At 39.7% G+C, this 17398-nt stretch overlaps 1 protein-coding gene across 1 annotated transcript in view; it reads left to right on the top strand.

Annotated features, from left to right (window-relative positions):
- Nucleotides 1-17398, top strand: part of ESYT1 (extended synaptotagmin 1) — an 82892-nt gene that overhangs the window by 44154 nt on the left and 21340 nt on the right. The window contains exons 2-17 of the mRNA XM_039326749.1: nucleotides 2033-2074; nucleotides 2163-2297; nucleotides 2899-2972; nucleotides 4467-4539; nucleotides 5359-5448; nucleotides 7704-7759; nucleotides 8117-8240; nucleotides 8322-8498; nucleotides 8703-8785; nucleotides 9074-9122; nucleotides 9686-9775; nucleotides 10425-10517; nucleotides 13162-13233; nucleotides 14048-14134; nucleotides 14219-14368; nucleotides 15870-16022. Coding sequence (XP_039182683.1) covers nucleotides 2033-2074; nucleotides 2163-2297; nucleotides 2899-2972; nucleotides 4467-4539; nucleotides 5359-5448; nucleotides 7704-7759; nucleotides 8117-8240; nucleotides 8322-8498; nucleotides 8703-8785; nucleotides 9074-9122; nucleotides 9686-9775; nucleotides 10425-10517; nucleotides 13162-13233; nucleotides 14048-14134; nucleotides 14219-14368; nucleotides 15870-16022 — 1548 coding nt within the window. The remainder of the gene's footprint in view (nucleotides 1-2032; nucleotides 2075-2162; nucleotides 2298-2898; nucleotides 2973-4466; nucleotides 4540-5358; nucleotides 5449-7703; nucleotides 7760-8116; nucleotides 8241-8321; nucleotides 8499-8702; nucleotides 8786-9073; nucleotides 9123-9685; nucleotides 9776-10424; nucleotides 10518-13161; nucleotides 13234-14047; nucleotides 14135-14218; nucleotides 14369-15869; nucleotides 16023-17398) is intronic.

Below are 17398 nucleotides of genomic sequence, written 5' to 3' on the forward strand. Positions count from 1 at the left end.
AGCCAGACTTCTCAATTCCCTTTGCTCGTTGATTCACAGTTGAGGAAGAGATAGCACTGAGATTTTCCAAGGAATTTTCAGAAGAAACATCAAAAAATTCCTTCTCTTTGGTACTACTGAGTTTGCTAGCTATCAGTTTATCATATATGGGTTGATGAACTTAACTAAAATATATACATCTACAGATATTCCAAAGGCTATTAATTCATTACTAAATGTCCTGTTGTCAAGATACCAAAAAACCCAGAGATATTTCCAAAGAAAATTGAACTCAGATATCAGTATCTAATAAATATTTTTCAGATATTCAGTAAGTCAGATTTCAGTAGACATATTTAAACATTTTATAAAATAGATATAAAAATCATTTCAAAACAATGTTCTGTAACACAGATAATTGAAAGCATTGCTATGATTGGCAATTCACAACATGTTTATACCTTTGCTAAAACAAGGAGGCAATATAAAAACATTTCATAAGTTTTAGGTTGACAATCATGCTAGAGACAACTTTTTTTAAAAAAATGATTGAAATTCCCCTAATTTCCCTGCAAGTTATTCATAACATCCTGATTGCAACTCCCAGTTGGAGACCCCCTTAATTTTGAAGAACTGATTTCTGAGGATTTAATGAATTGTTATTTTCCTCCCCTAAATCTCTCTTTTACAATCATGCCACATACAGTACTGAGACTTTTAACTAATATTGGAAGAGTCCTGTTGTTCTGCATAAAGCAGCAAATTCTGTTCAATCTACCAGCGACAAGATTTCTATGGAACAAGAAGGAGAGGCCATGTTTGATGCCTGAATGCTAAAATGTTAGAAAAGATCAGCTGTTTTTCTCATGTCATCAGTCATTGCTCCCTTGACACATGTAGTACGTCCACTTCCCAGCCTTCCCCATCTCAGCAAACTGTTGAAAGAATACAATGCAGAAAGAAATTGCTTCGCCTAACAGCTGATGCAGTGAAGATTGATGACTAAGCAACACTTTCTACATTCTAAGGAACTCAGCCCCACATTCTTGATCCTGTTGGAATGTTGTTACTCATCCTAGGCTTAATTATATCTTTGAATAACTCTGTTGCTTTGAGAGTCTCAAGGACCTTGGTCTTTGCAAACGTTCTTCTGAGGACTGCCAGCCCTTTGCATGTGATAGTTTGAGTTATGTATGTTAAGAAGATCATGAGCATGAAGTTGGGTCCACAGTTTTAGTAGCATAATATTAGGTGGATTTATTCAGAAGGAAGTCCCACTGAAATCAGTGGAATCTACTCCCAGGTAAGCACATTGAGAATTTCAAGCATTAAAGCTTCAGATTAGAACAATGATGAATGACTTGTCAAGGACTGGAGCAATAAATAGGGTTTGCATAACTTGTTAACACAATTGGTGAGCTTAGACGCAGTGGTTCTCAACCTGTGGGTCGGGACCCCATTTGGGGTAAAACGACCATTTCATGGGGGTCGCCAAACAACACAGTCCGCCATTTTTTTCCCCTTCTCCTTAAGCTGTGCTACTTCCTTTTATTCTATTGGCTTTTGAAAGCCAATAGAATAGACTCTCTTGAATAGAGTCTAATTCTATTGGCTTTCAAAAGCCAATAGGAATTGTCCAGGCTGTCTGTGCCCTGCTGAGCCCGCCAAAAGTCCCATTCTGCAAACGGTGCTGCACCAGTTGAATAGTCCTTGACTTACGACCGGTTGAGTAGTCCTCGACTTACGACCGGTTGGGGGTCGCAGCATTAAAAAGGTTGAGAACCACTGGCTTAGAGGGACGTACGAATCTACTACCAAATTCTGATACTCTCTTTTTTAAAGTGCTGGGAATGTTTGGTTCATCCTTCCTCACCTAAATCTCTCTTCTTCATAGTCACTGATGAAAGTTGTTAGATTTTTTTTGCTGACACATCTTAAGGCACAGTGCAGTATCTTTGAATGCGCATGTTTGTGGCTTCCAGTGTAATCAGGAGCCCATAGCAGGCATGTTTTGACGTGCCTAAATCAATCTGTATTTCCTTTTTCTTTCTAGGTCAGTTTTCCAGACGTTGAGAAAGCTGAATGGCTCAATAAGGTGAGAAGCAATTAGCTCAGTTGTTCCTTCCCTGGCAAGTCATGCTTGTGTGAAAATACTTAAATGACTGATTTTTATTCTGTGACAGATTCTGGCCCAAGCTTGGCCCTTCTTTGGTCAATACATGGAGAAGCTTTTGGTGGAAAACATTGCCCCAAGTATACGTGCTTCTAATGCCCATTTGCAGACCTTCACCTTCAACAAGATTGACATGGGAGAAAAGGTAATAAATGGTCAACAGAATAATTGATCAAAACAATGGATTGAAAGCTTCACCTGGAGAAATAAGTTAGTGCAACGGGCATTATAACTGCTGTCCCCTCCCATCCTTCTCTGTTTCTCATTGTCAAGAGTGGTAGATCTGTCACATTGCATTCTTTTTAAGCTATGTCAGCATATATCGGCTAAAAAATAAACTTTTTAGATTGTACCAGCAGATTCTATCCCACTTTTCCAAAAGTTGCATCCATACAGTAAAGTATAATAAAACAACAATGTATAAAATAGAAGAGTATCAATCTGCAAAATAGTACAAACCAAATTTAAAGATGCAGAGGTATTTCCCACTAGAGGTAGAGATCTTTGGGGGGGGGCTATGGGCCACGCTTACCTTTTGAGAGACAGGTTGGGAAATGGACTTCAGAAAGTAGTAAGAGTTACTCCAAAGGGAGATACAAACAATAAAGGCTTTGAGTTCAATACAAAAATCAATGAACTGGTTGCTTCCATAGACACTGAAGCTTGGCTGAGGGAATGGGAGTGAAGGCCAGTGTCTCTAGATCCATGTTCATTTATTTAGGAACAATGCTGCTTTTGTTTCTTAGCCCCTCAAAGTCATTGGAGTCAAAGTGCACACCGGCAGGAGCCAAAAGCAAATCTTGCTGGATTTAAACATTAGGTGAGTTGTAAGACTTGGTTTTGCTACTAATTATCAACTTTGTTTATTGGAGTTGAAACTAAGAAAAAATGATTGTCTTTTATGGAATGAATGGCAAAGCACAATGATAAACTGTATTTTTGGCAGCTGGGCACACAGCACCCTTTTTCCTGGAAGAAAAACACACCTTAACAGCACATTTTGTCCTGATGGAGAAAAATGAACTGCACTGTGGAGGGGAAGATTAAATCCCTTTTCTGGGACAACACCCTTCTGGCCTTTTCTCTATCTTCCATTAGAGAAAAGCTGAGTTGTGAGCCCTGCGATTCTTTGTTTTTTTGTTTTGTTTTGTTTTTGCTTGTTTGTTTGATTGCTGTGAGCTGCCCAGAATCATTAAAAGTCAGCTGGCATACAAGTTTAATAAATTATTATGGTTGGTTGCACAATCAACCAGATGTTTAGACTGGATTTGGTATTTTTATCCACCTATTAAGTTCTTTCCAAGGACCTGGGATAGACAGATGATGTTTGATGTTGTTAAAAGTGTCATTATTACTATTGCTGTTGTTGTTATTATTATTAATTTTTAATTCAATTCACAGTGTGGGACTGGCTCAAGAATTCTGGGAGTTGAAGTCCACGAGTCATAAAAGAGCCAAGGTTGCCTACCCCTGTCCTAGCTGAATGAGTAATTGGGACTGGCAGTTCCATTGTCCAACCACATGGTCAAAAGTGCTACATCAGATGAGCATGTCAACTTATGACAACAGTTGCCGCATTCTCAGTTGCTGTTGTTAGGCAAATTCCGCACAATCACATTGTCCCTCAATCATGTGATTACCATTTGTGACCTGCCAGCTTTCCAATAGACTTTGCTTGTGGGAACTTGCAGTGAAGGTTGCAAATGGTGAACATGTGACCAGGGGACACTACAATATTGTAATTGCAGGCTGGTTGCCAAGCATCCAAATCACAACCATGCGACTGCGTGGACATTACAATAGGTACAATTACAAGGTACTATCATAAACAGCCCCCTTCCTCCCGTTCAGCACTAACATAACTTCAAGCAATCACTGGATAAGTTATTCAACAATATATATAGTATAGTATGCGGACCATGTTCAGGTGGCAGTTAATTGGGGGGGGGGAAATAAAAATAGCAAAGCACTAATAGCAGCAGCCTCTGAAAAAAACTGCTCAGATGGACAGAGTTGAAGGAGATGTCATTCTCTAGACCAGTGGTTCTTAAACATTTTGGCACCAGCAACCGTTTAAATTCTTAAAAATTATTGAGGATCACAAAGAGTTTTGGTTAGGTGGGTTATATCTGTCAATTTTAGAAATCAGAACTGAGAATTTTAAACTATTTAGTTGACTTCTCAAATCCCCTGAAAGGACCCTTCAGACATCCCTAGGCCACACTTTGCTCTTGACCTTTTGTTGGCCTATTCTTGTGTGGTCTTGCTCCTGTTGCATATTACTATTTTTCTTGATGTTTTCCTTCTGTGACAGCTACGTGGGTGATGTCCAGATTGACGTGGAAGTGAAGAAATTTTTCTGCAAGGCTGGAGTGAAAGGCATGCAGGTAAAGTAGACGAGGAGTGAGATCTAAATCCTGCTCTGAGTTAGCCTTTCATCCTGGGAATTACAAAAGTCTACATCTCTGAGCACCAGAATGAGAAAAGCAAAGCTGGACACTGTAAAGTTTCTCATTTCAGGTTTTTAAGATCCTTCTCCCAATCTAATGCTTTCTAGAAGCTTTTTATAACTTCCATAATTCCTGCCCAGGCTGATCTTGGGCAATAGATATCTCTGAATTGGTTCTCAGTGATGGCATTTATATTTTTGGAAATAGTTTCCTCTCAGAATTCTGGCATATGCAGAATGATGCAGGAGACCTTTACTTTGGCAATACGCTGTGCTATGCCCAGAGATCCCATTTTGTCTTTCTTCCTCGTGAACTTTTTTTAAAAAAATATGTCTGCCCATCTGGTATCTTTTCACCAATCTTTGAAAGGCAGCCAAGTAGAGATTCCTCAGCTGTGCTGAAATGTTAGAGCAATGTTTCTCCACCTCTGCTGCTTTAAGGTATGTCGACTTCTACCCAGAATTGAAGTTGAAGTTGAAGTCCACCCATCTTAAAATTGCTGAGGGTGAGGATAAAAGTTAAGCCAAATAGTTTTGAACACTGAAAGGCAAAAAGTGCTGGTGATACCGGTATTTCACTGATACCATTAGCTACTATTGTTGAAAGGAGGCTCAAATCTTGACCTACCCTGTGACATTGTGCCTCCTCCTGTTTGTCAAGGTGAACTGAGTCTTTGTTGATATGGAAGGACTATCATCCTATGCTTGCTTCAGAGCCCAGAAATTGGGAATCTCACATTTCTCATTTCCCCTGTAGCTACATGGCATGTTGCGAGTCATTCTGGAACCCCTCATCGGAGATGTCCCAATCGTAGGAGCTCTTACTCTGTTTTTCATTCGCCGGCCAGTAAGTATTCTGCCATATTCCTGGTGTTTCTCCAAACTGCCAACCAATTGTGGTTGTTATTGTTTCACACCCATCTCAAATTTGTGATATTGGGCAGCTCACACAGTTAAAGCAGACACAAAAACAATTAACAAAATACAGATAAAACAACAAAAAAATTATTAAAACCAGTTAAAACCACCAAACAATGTACAATCCATACATCACAATCCATACAAGTATCTAGCAGATTCAACATGTTGCTAGATCCCCAAGAAGAATGACAAATCCATATCTGCAGATCCTTCCACAAAGGCAATAGGGACAATCTAACCTCCATGGCATGTGCTAAATACAAACAACAACAAAAAAAGAAATAGACAAAATTATTTTAAAAAGAAATCTCTAAAAACATGCAGAGCATATATTTATACATTACTAATCTATATTGATATAGTATTGATTCATCAGTTATTGGTAACATCAATTTTGCAGCCCCTATATAGTTAGAGCCATCTGTTTGTCTTTGCAATGTTGAACAATACATTGTTTAGTTGTAAGTAAAGTATAGAAAATCTACTTTCTTTGTCCAGATATCAACTCTCCTGTGATATGAATAAACTTCAAAAGAATATAAACATCTGAAAATGTTGAATCTCAAAGTTGATTTAACACAGAACATCTTTTCCTAAGTGAACAGTGTTAGATTCTGTAGTAACATATAATGAAATAAAGCATTAATGTCATTGCATCTCCAGAACCTAACCACTTATTCAGGCCTTCTCTATATGTAGAAGTAATTTCTGAAATATTATTTCATGCTGAAAAACTCATGAGCTGTTGGGCCATCCTTTTAGAGATATTTCCTTGCCAAATTCCCTTAATGCAGACATGTCAAACTTGTGACTTCACATGATGTCATGTAACGTATCGGGACGGTTTTGCCATTGCTGGCAATGGGGTGGGTGTGGCTTCTGGATGACGTGTCCGGCCTGTGGTCCGGCGACACACCTGCCTTAATGCCTTGAACAATGATAGAATTTCGAATGCGCTGCCTTCACTGGAAAAGTTGAGATACCTTCAGAGATGCATCTGCCTTGAAAATAGTTCATGTTGAACTGTATAGCACAGTCAAACATCAGCACAGGAAATGTATTATGACATTTGGTATTATGTCACAAAATGTTTATCCCAAGTTGAACTGTATAACTAAGTCAAGCTCAATACAGGAAATGTTTTATGATATTTGATATTATGTCATGAACTGTTTTATGACAGTGTTTGTGTTAGAAGTAATTTTATAAAATTTGTCAAATTTCAATTGGGAATCATGGGTCCCAGATTTTGGACACATTCTATAGCAGTGGTTCTCAACCTGTGGGTCGGGACCCCATTTGGGGTCGAACGACCATTTCACAGGGGTCACCAAACAAGGCTGTCTGCCATTTTTCCCCCTTTTCTTTGGCCACGGCCCTGGCACCCGGTGATGTATAAGTGGTTGGGGGTCACCACAATATGGGGAACTGTATTATGGGGTCGCGGCATTAGAAAGATTGAGAACCACTGTTCTATAGATTATCCCACTTGTCTTATCTTGGTTCACAAATTGTTGCCCTATGATGCACTCTTTTGCTGAGTTAAAAGTTACAGGAATGAAAGCTTTAATAGTACATAGATATACATAGACACATGCAAATGACAGTTATAAAAAGTTTTAAAAAGTTATTGAAGAAGCAAAATAAACAAAAAGGATTTTTAAAAAACTTCCAAGCATGTCAAGTATGGTTGATATCTATCTGCTTGTGTCTAAGTGATAAAGCCAATTTCTTGCCTCCCCTCTCTTCCTACCTTGGTCACTTACCCATTTGACTGATAGTCATCTATTACTGATTCCTCTGTCAGAACCCTACAAAAGGAAGTTTAACAAAGGCCAGTGTGTTTTGAGTGTTAAAAATGATCTGATGCTTTTTTATGGACTCTTGATTGTACCCATTCAAATGCCATTGACTCAAGTGTTGTGGGATTAAACAATACTTGTGCATAAATAAAGCCATTTGTAAAAACTTTGGATGTAGTAGAGCTTCCTATTAAAACTAATACTGGAAAGTTATATGTATTTTATTAAATTCTGTCATTAGAGAATCTCTCAAATAATCTGCCACAGTATACAGTATTATGAAGAGATCTTTGCAATACCTTCAGTCTCGATTACTTCATCGCTATCAACCGTCTACAGTAGATCTACAACTAATTTCTACATTGCACATTTTTTCCAGACTCTGGACATTAATTGGACAGGAATGACCAATCTATTGGACATCCCTGGACTGAGGTAAATTTATGGTCGCCCTAACTTTCTGGAAATGTATAAGAGAATGAACATTACTGTTCTGGAAAGACCTAAGGGTGTATGGACCAAAACTGCTTGGGAAGGCATCTTCTTTTAAGCCCGCTGTGGACCTAATTGTGTAAGAGAGCCAAGAGTAGCAAGGTAGGAAGATTTTACAGGCTGAAGGAAAAACGTAAAGAGGAAGAAAACTGAGCTTATTGAAGGGGAACATTCTGAAAGCAGAAAGGCATTGAGAGATAATGGAGGAGCTTATGTTTGCATAATGTAACTTGTTGAGAGAGCATGACCAGCAGATTATTAAGAAGTAGTGTGAGCAGCAGGATCTGTTTTCCTCAACAGCTCACTGTCTGACACAATGATCATGGACTCCATTGCCTCTTTCTTGGTTCTCCCCAACCGCCTGCTCATCCCACTGATCCCTGATCTCCATGAAGCAGCTGAACTCCGTTGCCCAATTCCCAGGGTAAGGCAAAATTTCTGCTGAGATGAACGTTACTGCTTGGTGAGTTAGAGTTGTGGACGTGATCTGCTTTCTCCCTTCCAGGGCATTGTCCGTGTATATCTAATGGAGGCTAAGAACGTGCAGTCCAAGGATAAGTACATCAAAGGGATGATTGAGGGCAAGTCAGATCCATATGCCATTGTGCGTGTTGGAACCCAGGTCTTCACCAGCAAAGTCATTGATGAAGACCTCAATCCCAAGTGGAATGAAATGTATGAGGTAACTGTCTGCCAGATGAAGTGGTAATTTAAATATAAATGTTTAGGGATACTATGTGTCATTTCTAATCTCCCTTCTTATCTTAGCTTTTTCATTTCATGCAATACAACTATCACTGTTTTCCTTTCTCTGTTGGAAGAAGGCCCCTATGGCCTACACAATTAATGGTATCTGCTCTGAGTCCCCACTTCACTGTCCCTACAGTTTATTGTACACGAGGTGCCAGGGCAGGAACTGGAGGTGGAACTCTTTGACAAAGACCCCGATCAGGATGACTTCTTGGGCAGGTGAGAAGCTGGGTGGGGTTTGGTTTCAAGTCTAGCAGGGAATTATGACCTAGTTAAATGACGGATGGTGGGTTGGAAGCTGGCACTTCACTGCTGGAAATGATTGTGATAGTATTGAAAAAAATAGAAATAGTTAAAAAACCCAGTCTAACGATCAGCAGCTTCAAGACGTTGAATATATGAGTTCTGCATAAATGAGGAGCACCAGATCTGAGCATCTTGGGCCTACACGTTAAAATCCTAGGATTGGTAGATATGCATTTATCAGCATCTTCTTTCTTTTCTCAGGATGAAGCTGGACTTTGGGGAGGTGTTCAGGACTCGTGTGTTAGAGGAGGTAAGCAATGAGGAGGGAAGATGGCTCTTTCATGCCTGGAACAAACCATAAGGTAGTTTAACCAGCTGCAAGGGAACAGTCATGAATAGAGCATCTTCAGCCAAATGAAAACAAGGGGGACCATAAAGGCTCTAGAGAACAAGGGGGGTGGGCAGAGAATAGAAGGGCAGAGAGATTTTAGGAATGTTATAGAACTCTCTCCCCCCCCCTTTTTTTTTTATGGAGCAACTTGCATATCTTACGAAAGCAGAAAGGTACAACTTGAGGGCCCAAAACTATAAACAGCCACAAAAGCCTCTTGAAATGTTGCTGAATTTAATAGGAGGAAACGCCTAATAAAAGGGGGTGTATTCCGATTAACTGAATTGATTTCATTTAAAGTAAAATTAGCTTTTGTCTTTGGCCCACTACTGAGTGTAACCCTACTACATTACTCAAGATCAGTTTGGTTTTTAGGTCCTCCTTCCCAAAAGTTATGCATCCCTGAGTTACAGAAGCAAATTACTGTTGGTAAATATTAAGGACTTTCCTTCTAATTTCCTTCCTGTTTGCTTTCCTGACAGTGGTTCCCATTACAAGATGGGGGCCAGGCTCGTGTGCATTTACGTCTGGAATGGCATAGACTTATGTCAGATGTTTCCAAGTTGGATCAGGTGAGTGCAAACCCTTAGGGAAGAAATATGCTCTTTAGGGGTGTCTCTGGAGGTGGCAACATCTGAGTCGTTCCTCTTTGCGAAAATAAGAAGAATATGCCAAATTATTGCTTACCCTGATGGACAAAGGACTCCAGAGTCTTGGTTTTTCTTATTTAGTTACTTGAGTTTCTTTTTACTTGGAGAAGCCAAAGATGGGTGAATCTCAAAACTTTAAATTAAACTTTTAGAGAAAAATTCCCTTAGAGAAATATACATATTATGAGAACTACCGGTAGATAAGATTCTGGATTAAATTTGGACCGTGAATTGCAAATTCAAACTCCTGCCATATATTTTTATTATTTCCACAAAGTAAGCAGGGTATTGTAGCTTGGAAGGCATGATGGAAAACTAACTGAGGAGTTGGGAGGGAATAATCTTGGAAGCATGCTCTGAAATAAACTGGTGTGAAGATGAGCAGAACTTTAGAAGAAAGTTTAAAATAAAGAATGGCTTGTAAACATCTTCTCTTGTTAACACTACATTGAGAGCCGCAATTGGGTCTCTTTGGTGAGATGGGAAATATGCTATATAGGATATAGATATGCTAGGTGTTGTGTAAAAAGTGCTAGTTAATGCTGATTTATTTCTTATATATTGTTTGAAGGTTCTTCAGTGGAACAAAACTATCTCGTCAAAGCCAGATCCTCCTTCAGCAGCCATCTTGTTGATATATTTAGACAGAGCACAAGACTTACCAGTGAGTAGTCACAATATAGCATCTCCTTCACACTAGGTTGTTTTATTTCACCAAAAGCCACCTTTTAATATGAAATGGGGCAGAGCTTAGATGTGAGTTTGAACTTGATAAATTTGTCCTGTCCCAAAATTGGAAACTCTGGGAATTGCAACAGTTGGGAATGCATGGGCAGAGTGATGGGGCAAAGTAGCCATAAGCTAATGTCTTTTTTTAAAAAAGCCATTTATTTATACATGAAATTCGTACATTACCTCCCTCATGGTGGACTTTAGATAGTTTACAGCTATTTATAAAAAAATATGATCATAATCAACCTGTTGTGACCAGCAGCACTGTTTTAGCCACAGTGTTCTTCTTTCTGTGTACATGTTTTCTTTGTTTGCATTGTAGCTGATACCTAGAAATCAATAGTCCAGGTTTTTATATAAAAGGAAGAACTGTTCCAATAAACATGAGATATAAACTTGTAAAAGATATGAAAGAGCTTGTTGCAATGCAATTTGCATGATGCAGCTTTGTACAGAAAACATTCCGCCTAAGTTTGATAACCTTGCAAAATTTAAAGGCCGTTTTGCCTGTGCATTAGTTAATGTAGGTAGACAAAATTAACTTCAGGATTGATTAGGTTATTAAGTCATCCAAGATTGTGTTGAGTTTCTTCTTAAATTAACGTTCTATAAATGAAAGGTGGGGAGATTTTTTTCCTTAGGTATGTTGATCTAAAACTTTGATAGACTGTTTCTAAACACACGTCCTACTAACTATATTCTTCTTGACAACTTTTACTTCATCTCTAGCCCACTGTAGAAGCAGTTTATCTTCATCTTTAGCTGTTCTGTTTTTTTTAAGCCTTTCACATAAACATTCTGTGACATAAAGCTCACTCACCTAGTCACAGGTTGATTGTTCATGGAAGACTGTTCGACCTGTTTTAGCACCTCTTTAGCAGTCATTTAAAAAGAAAACAATGCGTTTTCAAAAAACAGCGCTATCATTGTTCACATGAAATTAAATTTAAATTAGGAAAGACAGAGAAAAACACTCTGCTTTTGTTACTTGGAGAAGATGGTGCCATTTTGCCTATTTCAGCACCATTTTGTGCATTCCATAGGACCCTTATGGACAGGCTGATAGTGGAGTGAAGTGGAAGAGGGGTTGAATGGCACATGGAGAAAGATCTTTCCTGCTTCATTCTGGAATAGTCTTCTACCCCACTGATCTGTCAAGCAGAATGTTAACCCCTGTTCAAAAACAGCTTGCATGACAGGTTGCCAGGACAGAGCACTTCCACATTGGCAACCTGCCACTCAGGCAACTGAAGTAGAAAAAGCCTTTATTCCAGGCCACTGCTTGCTCTTGCCCAAGCTTGCCCCATCACACTTCAAGAAGAGCAATTGCCAGAGTTTTTTTCCCCCACAGATGGTGACCCTGAGTATGGAGGGCAGTGAAGCTGGAAAAATCCATCAACTGCTGCCTCTAAATTGTTTGGCAATACTATATGAATAGAGGTTCCTCCCTTGTTTTAAGGACTGGAGGAATCTACATGAAGGAAGCTGTGAGGAATGGCATATCACAGGTTGAGCATCAAAAGTATCTGTGGTGATATTGATCTCCAAAAAGCCTCAGTAGTGCCTGTAGCAAGGAATGCTATAGATACAGATCTGAAATCCCTAAAGGATCTTAGATTAATCAATCAGAATATTGCTGGAAGGGACCTTGGAAGTCTTCTAGTCCAACCCCTTGATCAAGCTGGAGACCCTATACCATTTTAGATAAGTGGCAGTCCAGTGTCTTAAAAACGCCTAGTGATGAAGCACCCACAACTTCTGAAGGCAAGCTGTTCCACTGTTTAATTGTTCTCACTGTGAAGGAAGTTTCTCCTTAGTTCCAGGTTGCTTCTCTCCTAGATTAGTTTCCATCCATTGTTTCTTGTCTTGCCTTCTGGTGATTTGGAAAATAAGTAGATCCCCTCTTTGTGGCAGCTCCTCAAAGACTGGAATACTGCTATCATGTCACCACTAGTCCTTCTTTTCTCTAGCCTGGCCATACCCAATTCCTGCAACCATTCTTCATACTTTTTTGTCTTCAGACTCTTAATCATCTTAGTTGCTCTTCTTTGCACTTTTTCCAAGTCTCAGTGTGGTGGTGATCAAAACTGGATGCATTATTCCAGGTGTGATCTTACTAAAGATTTATAAAGGGGTACTAATATTTCGCATGATTTTGATTCTATGTCTCTGATACAACCAAAGATTGTATTAGCTCTCTTGGCTGCTACTGCACACTGCTGGCTCATGCTTAAGTGATTGTCCACTAGGACTCCAAGGTCCCTCTCACAGTTACTGCTTTTGAGCCAGGTTTTGCCTAATCTCTACTTGTAACTTTGGTTGTTCCTGCCTAGGTGTAAAACTTTGCTTTTCTCCACATTAAATTTCATGTTGTTGGATAGGGCTCATTGTTCAAGTGGTCAAGATCTTTTTGGATCCTGAGCTTGTCTTTTGGGATGTTAGCTATTCCTGCCAGCTTAATGTCATCTGCAAATTTGATGAGTTCCCCATCTATCCCTTCATCCAAATCATCTAAGATTCTCCAATATGTCCTTCCTGGATGAATACTATCATTTATCTCCTCTTACTTTACCCAGCTGAAGAAATCTAGTAAGGAGCCCAATCCTATGGTCCAGCTATCAGTTCAAGATGTCACTCGGGAGAGCCAGGTAAGGATGTTTATTTTTCCTAGTTGCCTTCCTTTGGAGCCATTTGATGAACTGCATGTGGAAATACTGGTAGCACATTGTAGATTTACGAGGTGAAATGCATCTTGTCTATTTCTTCCGAATTGCAACCTCTCCTAGAAACAGCACATTGGTGGAAAGGCTGGTTGAAACTTTTATCATCCGTTCGGGTATCTGAATTCAGAATGATAGCAGCTTGCTTGGAGGGTTTCAGACAAGTTTGAATTTTAGCATGAGATTTGGTTGCCAGGTTGCTCTCTCCTCTGTTTCAGATTGTTGGTAGCAAAGCAAGACAAAGTGGATATGTGAGAGCTAGAAACTAAACCTTATGAACATTGAAAGAACTGGCAGTATTTGGCTCTGAGAAGAGTGAGGAAGGAACACTTTGATAATGCTATTCAAATGCCGGAAATTATGTCATACAGAAGAAGATCAAGACCTGCTCTTAATCCTAGAATGCAGGACATAAAACAAGAGTCTGAATTATAGATGCCAGTTGAATATTAGGGAAAAAAATGCTCTAGTAGAGAAAGCTGTTTGCCAGAAGATCTAATTCCCCAGAGGTCTGTCCTATCAATCAAAACAATGCTGTTTCTAACTCTGCCTATAGAGGGCAGTAGCACTCCATTGTCATTTTTCTCCAAGTATTACATTATAATTCTTTCTTTCTTTCTTTCTTTCTTTCTTTCTTTCTTTCTTTCTTTCTTTCTTTCTTTCTTTCTTTCTTTCTTTCTTTCTTTCTTTCTTTCTTTCCCTCCCTCCCTCCCTCCCTCCCTCCCTTCCTTTCCCCTGCTAGGTTGTCTACAACACTGTTTCTCCTGTCTGGGATGATGCTTTCCGCTTTTTCCTGCAAGACCCGACTGTTGAGGACATTGATATACAGGTAAGGTTCCTATTCTCTTCCAAGCCTATCTAGTCACTTTGAGCATAACAGCAGCTGCAGAAATTCTTCTTTTTGACTCCATAGGTCAAAGATGACAACCGTCAGACCACTCTGGGCTCCATCACAATCCACTTGTCCCGCCTTTTAAGTGCTGATAATCTGACTCTGGACCAGTGGTTCCAGCTGGAAAATTCTGGACCCAACAGCCGTATCTACATGAAACTCATCATGCGGGTAAAAAGCTTTGAGTTAAGGTTGCGTTAGGACCTTAGAGATGATACAAAGGTTTCCCCTTCACTTTCAGTTCTAGCTCTTTGTACAAATGCAGTACATAAACCAGCATATGAAATCCATAAAGCATTTTATTTCAAAAAGGAGTTGGAAAAAATGGGAGAAAGCCATTGATTCTATACAATTTCTGTTTTGAGTGGGAATCTCTCTCCCTGCCCCCCCCCTTTTTTTTGGTTGTTGTTCTTTACGGATTCCAGTGCTTTGTCATCAGATTTCCTTTCCCCAACATCCTACAGCACGGGTGTCAAATTCGATTGCATCAGGTGACATATTGTGATGTTTTTTGCCTTTGCAAAGCTGGCAGTGAGTGTGGCCTGCACATGATGCATCTGGCCCATGGGCCACCAGTTTGACACCCCCTGTCTTACAGTGAATGAGTTCTTACGAATATTAAAAAATATGGGGCATCCCTCCCGTCCCCACAAAATTTTGTTTCCTTTGCTTCTCTCTGAACAACATCAAGGGCCAGCAGAGATTGTTGGGAAGAGATTCTCCTCTTAAACAATGAGAAATAGGATTTGCAGAGTTTGAAATGAAACTTCTAGCTGATTCTTAAACCCTGGCTTGATATGGAAGAGCTAAGCCTGAATCCTCTTGTGGCTTTGTCTACTAGGCATAATTTTTGGTCCTTATTATTGTCCCCTTCACATTAGCACAAACAAATCTCTGTTAGCTGCAGAGTGAGAAAACGATACAGATGAAATACTTTTCTCCTTATGTAGTAAGAACAGTTTGGTCTGGGGGGGGGGGAAGGCGAGGAAAATTGTGGAAATTCTTTGGAGAATCTCATCCTTCTGGTAGCACATGAATCTTTCCAAATCACAGCTGCTTTGAGGAAAAGAAGGTTGGGGAGGGTCTGTCATAAATTTCCTGCATAATAATTTTTCTGGCCTTGTTCTCCTAAGTCAGGGGTAGGCAACCTTGGCTCTTTTATGACTCGTGGACTTCAACTCCCAGAAATCCTGAGCCAGCCATGCTGGCTCAGGATTTCTGGGAGTTGAAATCCACGAGTCATAAAAGAGCCAAGGTTGCCTACCTGAGATAGAATTTGAAGATCTTTGAATATCTTTTGAATCAACATGTATGTGCGGAAACAAACTCTTATTTGTCTTAGTCCAGCTTTGTCTGGCTCCTTGGTTCACTTGGCTATGAGAGGCATGAATGCCTCTTCAATAAAAATTTTCAAGCAAGGACTGGAATCACATTTTTCAGAACTACCTGTATTTATTTCTAACATGCATTTCTTTATTGATCAGTAGTTTGGATCCGATTGCTAAAATGACTTCTCCTTCCATTTGATGTGCCCAGGTTTGCAGTAGGCAGCTATAGCTAATGAGAGACAGATATTGCAACCTCGTTATTGGTTTGAGGGCCAGCAGTTCATCGGCTTCTCTTTGCCTGGGTGCCTATCCTGATTTTCCATTGCATACTATAATTTCTTCAGGTATTATATCTGGATGCCCCTGAAGTCTGTTTCAATACCCGGCCACATCCCCCAGGAGATCTCAATGTCACAGAAAGTCCCCATCTTGGTAGCAGTGTCGATATGCCTTCTCGGCCCACCAAGGCTAGTCCAGATGCTACTTTTGGCACCGAGGTAAGATCACACATTCTCCCCATCCAATCTTAATAGTCAGTTGTGCCTTTTGGTAAGATAGGGGACCTTCTAAGCCAGAGATCCCCAGCCTTTGTGGCACCAAGGACTGGTTTCGTGGAAGACAATTTTTCCACAGACGGGGGCAAGGACGGTTTCGGTTTCACAGGTTTGCCTTCTGCTCACTTCCAGCTGTGCAACCAGTATCATTTTGCGGCCTGGGAGTTGAGGACCCCTGTTCTAAGCTATCATTTCAAACTCTGGAGGCAGATCAGATTTGGTGTTCTTTATGGATGTCAGTGATCTAAGCGTGTGTAACTAGGCGATTAAGATAGGACAGACGGTTGAGGAACAAACAGATTTTCAACTTGCCAAAATGTCATTCCAGTTTTTAAAAAGGAGAGTACGAAAATTCCCTCATAAAGTCTTGCTATTTTTACAGAAAATGAGGACAATGCTTTTAATCATCGTTAAGTTCAGTTATGCTATTCATGTTGTGGCCCCCAAAGCCTCTTCTTAATGGATCCCAAAATAACCTAACCCAGCTGCCATGAAAACATAAATAGTTTTGCTATTAGTAAAAAATAAGAGCATAAGCTTCCTGCAGTCATTTGGCTGGCGCTGTGGGATCAGGCCAAAAGTCTTCTAAGTCTGACTTCCTGTCAGACTTAACCAGCCAGAACTCTCCAAGAAGCCCTGCAAATAACAGTTCTTCCCAACGTAGGTGCTCTCTAAACTTGTGGGGTTCAGTGCCCAGAATTCTCTTGCCAGATTAGTCATTGCTAACAATCTGGGGGGTTGAAGTCTGCATACTTGGAGCAGCTCAGTCGGGTATGCAAACTGGTGATCTGTTTCTTAATATGAAAGATAATGGAGAAGTTAACTGTTCTTTGCAGTTGTCTTTTTACAGTTATGTAGCAAAGGTAAGCAACCTTATTTGTTTAACTGTCAAATTAAATGAATAAATATTATATAAAATGAAATGAATAAATAGATCAGTATTTATAACATTTATAATAAGTATTTCCTCAAATTAATCAAATTTATACACCAGCCATCTCACTGTGTAAGTGACTTGGCGCTGTGCAAGTAAAAAAAAAAACAATAAAATCCGGAGAAAAATCTATACAAAAATAAACAAAGTTAAAAAGGCAGGGAGAGCGTCCTCAAGCCACCAGCCACCTTCTGGATTGTGTCCCATCTTTGGATCCCCATGCTAATTGACAAAGTCTTTTGGAAAGTGAATTTATTAGTCAAGACAACGTTTAGAAAGATAAAACAAATAAATAAAAGGAAACCATTTGCATAGTAGTAACTCTGTTTATTGCAGTAGAGCTTCCAGATCTGTTTGAAAGCAGATTTTTAGTGGTAGATTGGAA

Source organism: Crotalus tigris, unplaced genomic scaffold, assembly GCF_016545835.1.
Source record: "Crotalus tigris isolate CLP2741 ecotype Arizona unplaced genomic scaffold, ASM1654583v1 scf7180000024345.2110221, whole genome shotgun sequence".
NCBI classification, from domain to species: Eukaryota; Metazoa; Chordata; class Lepidosauria; order Squamata; family Viperidae; genus Crotalus; species Crotalus tigris.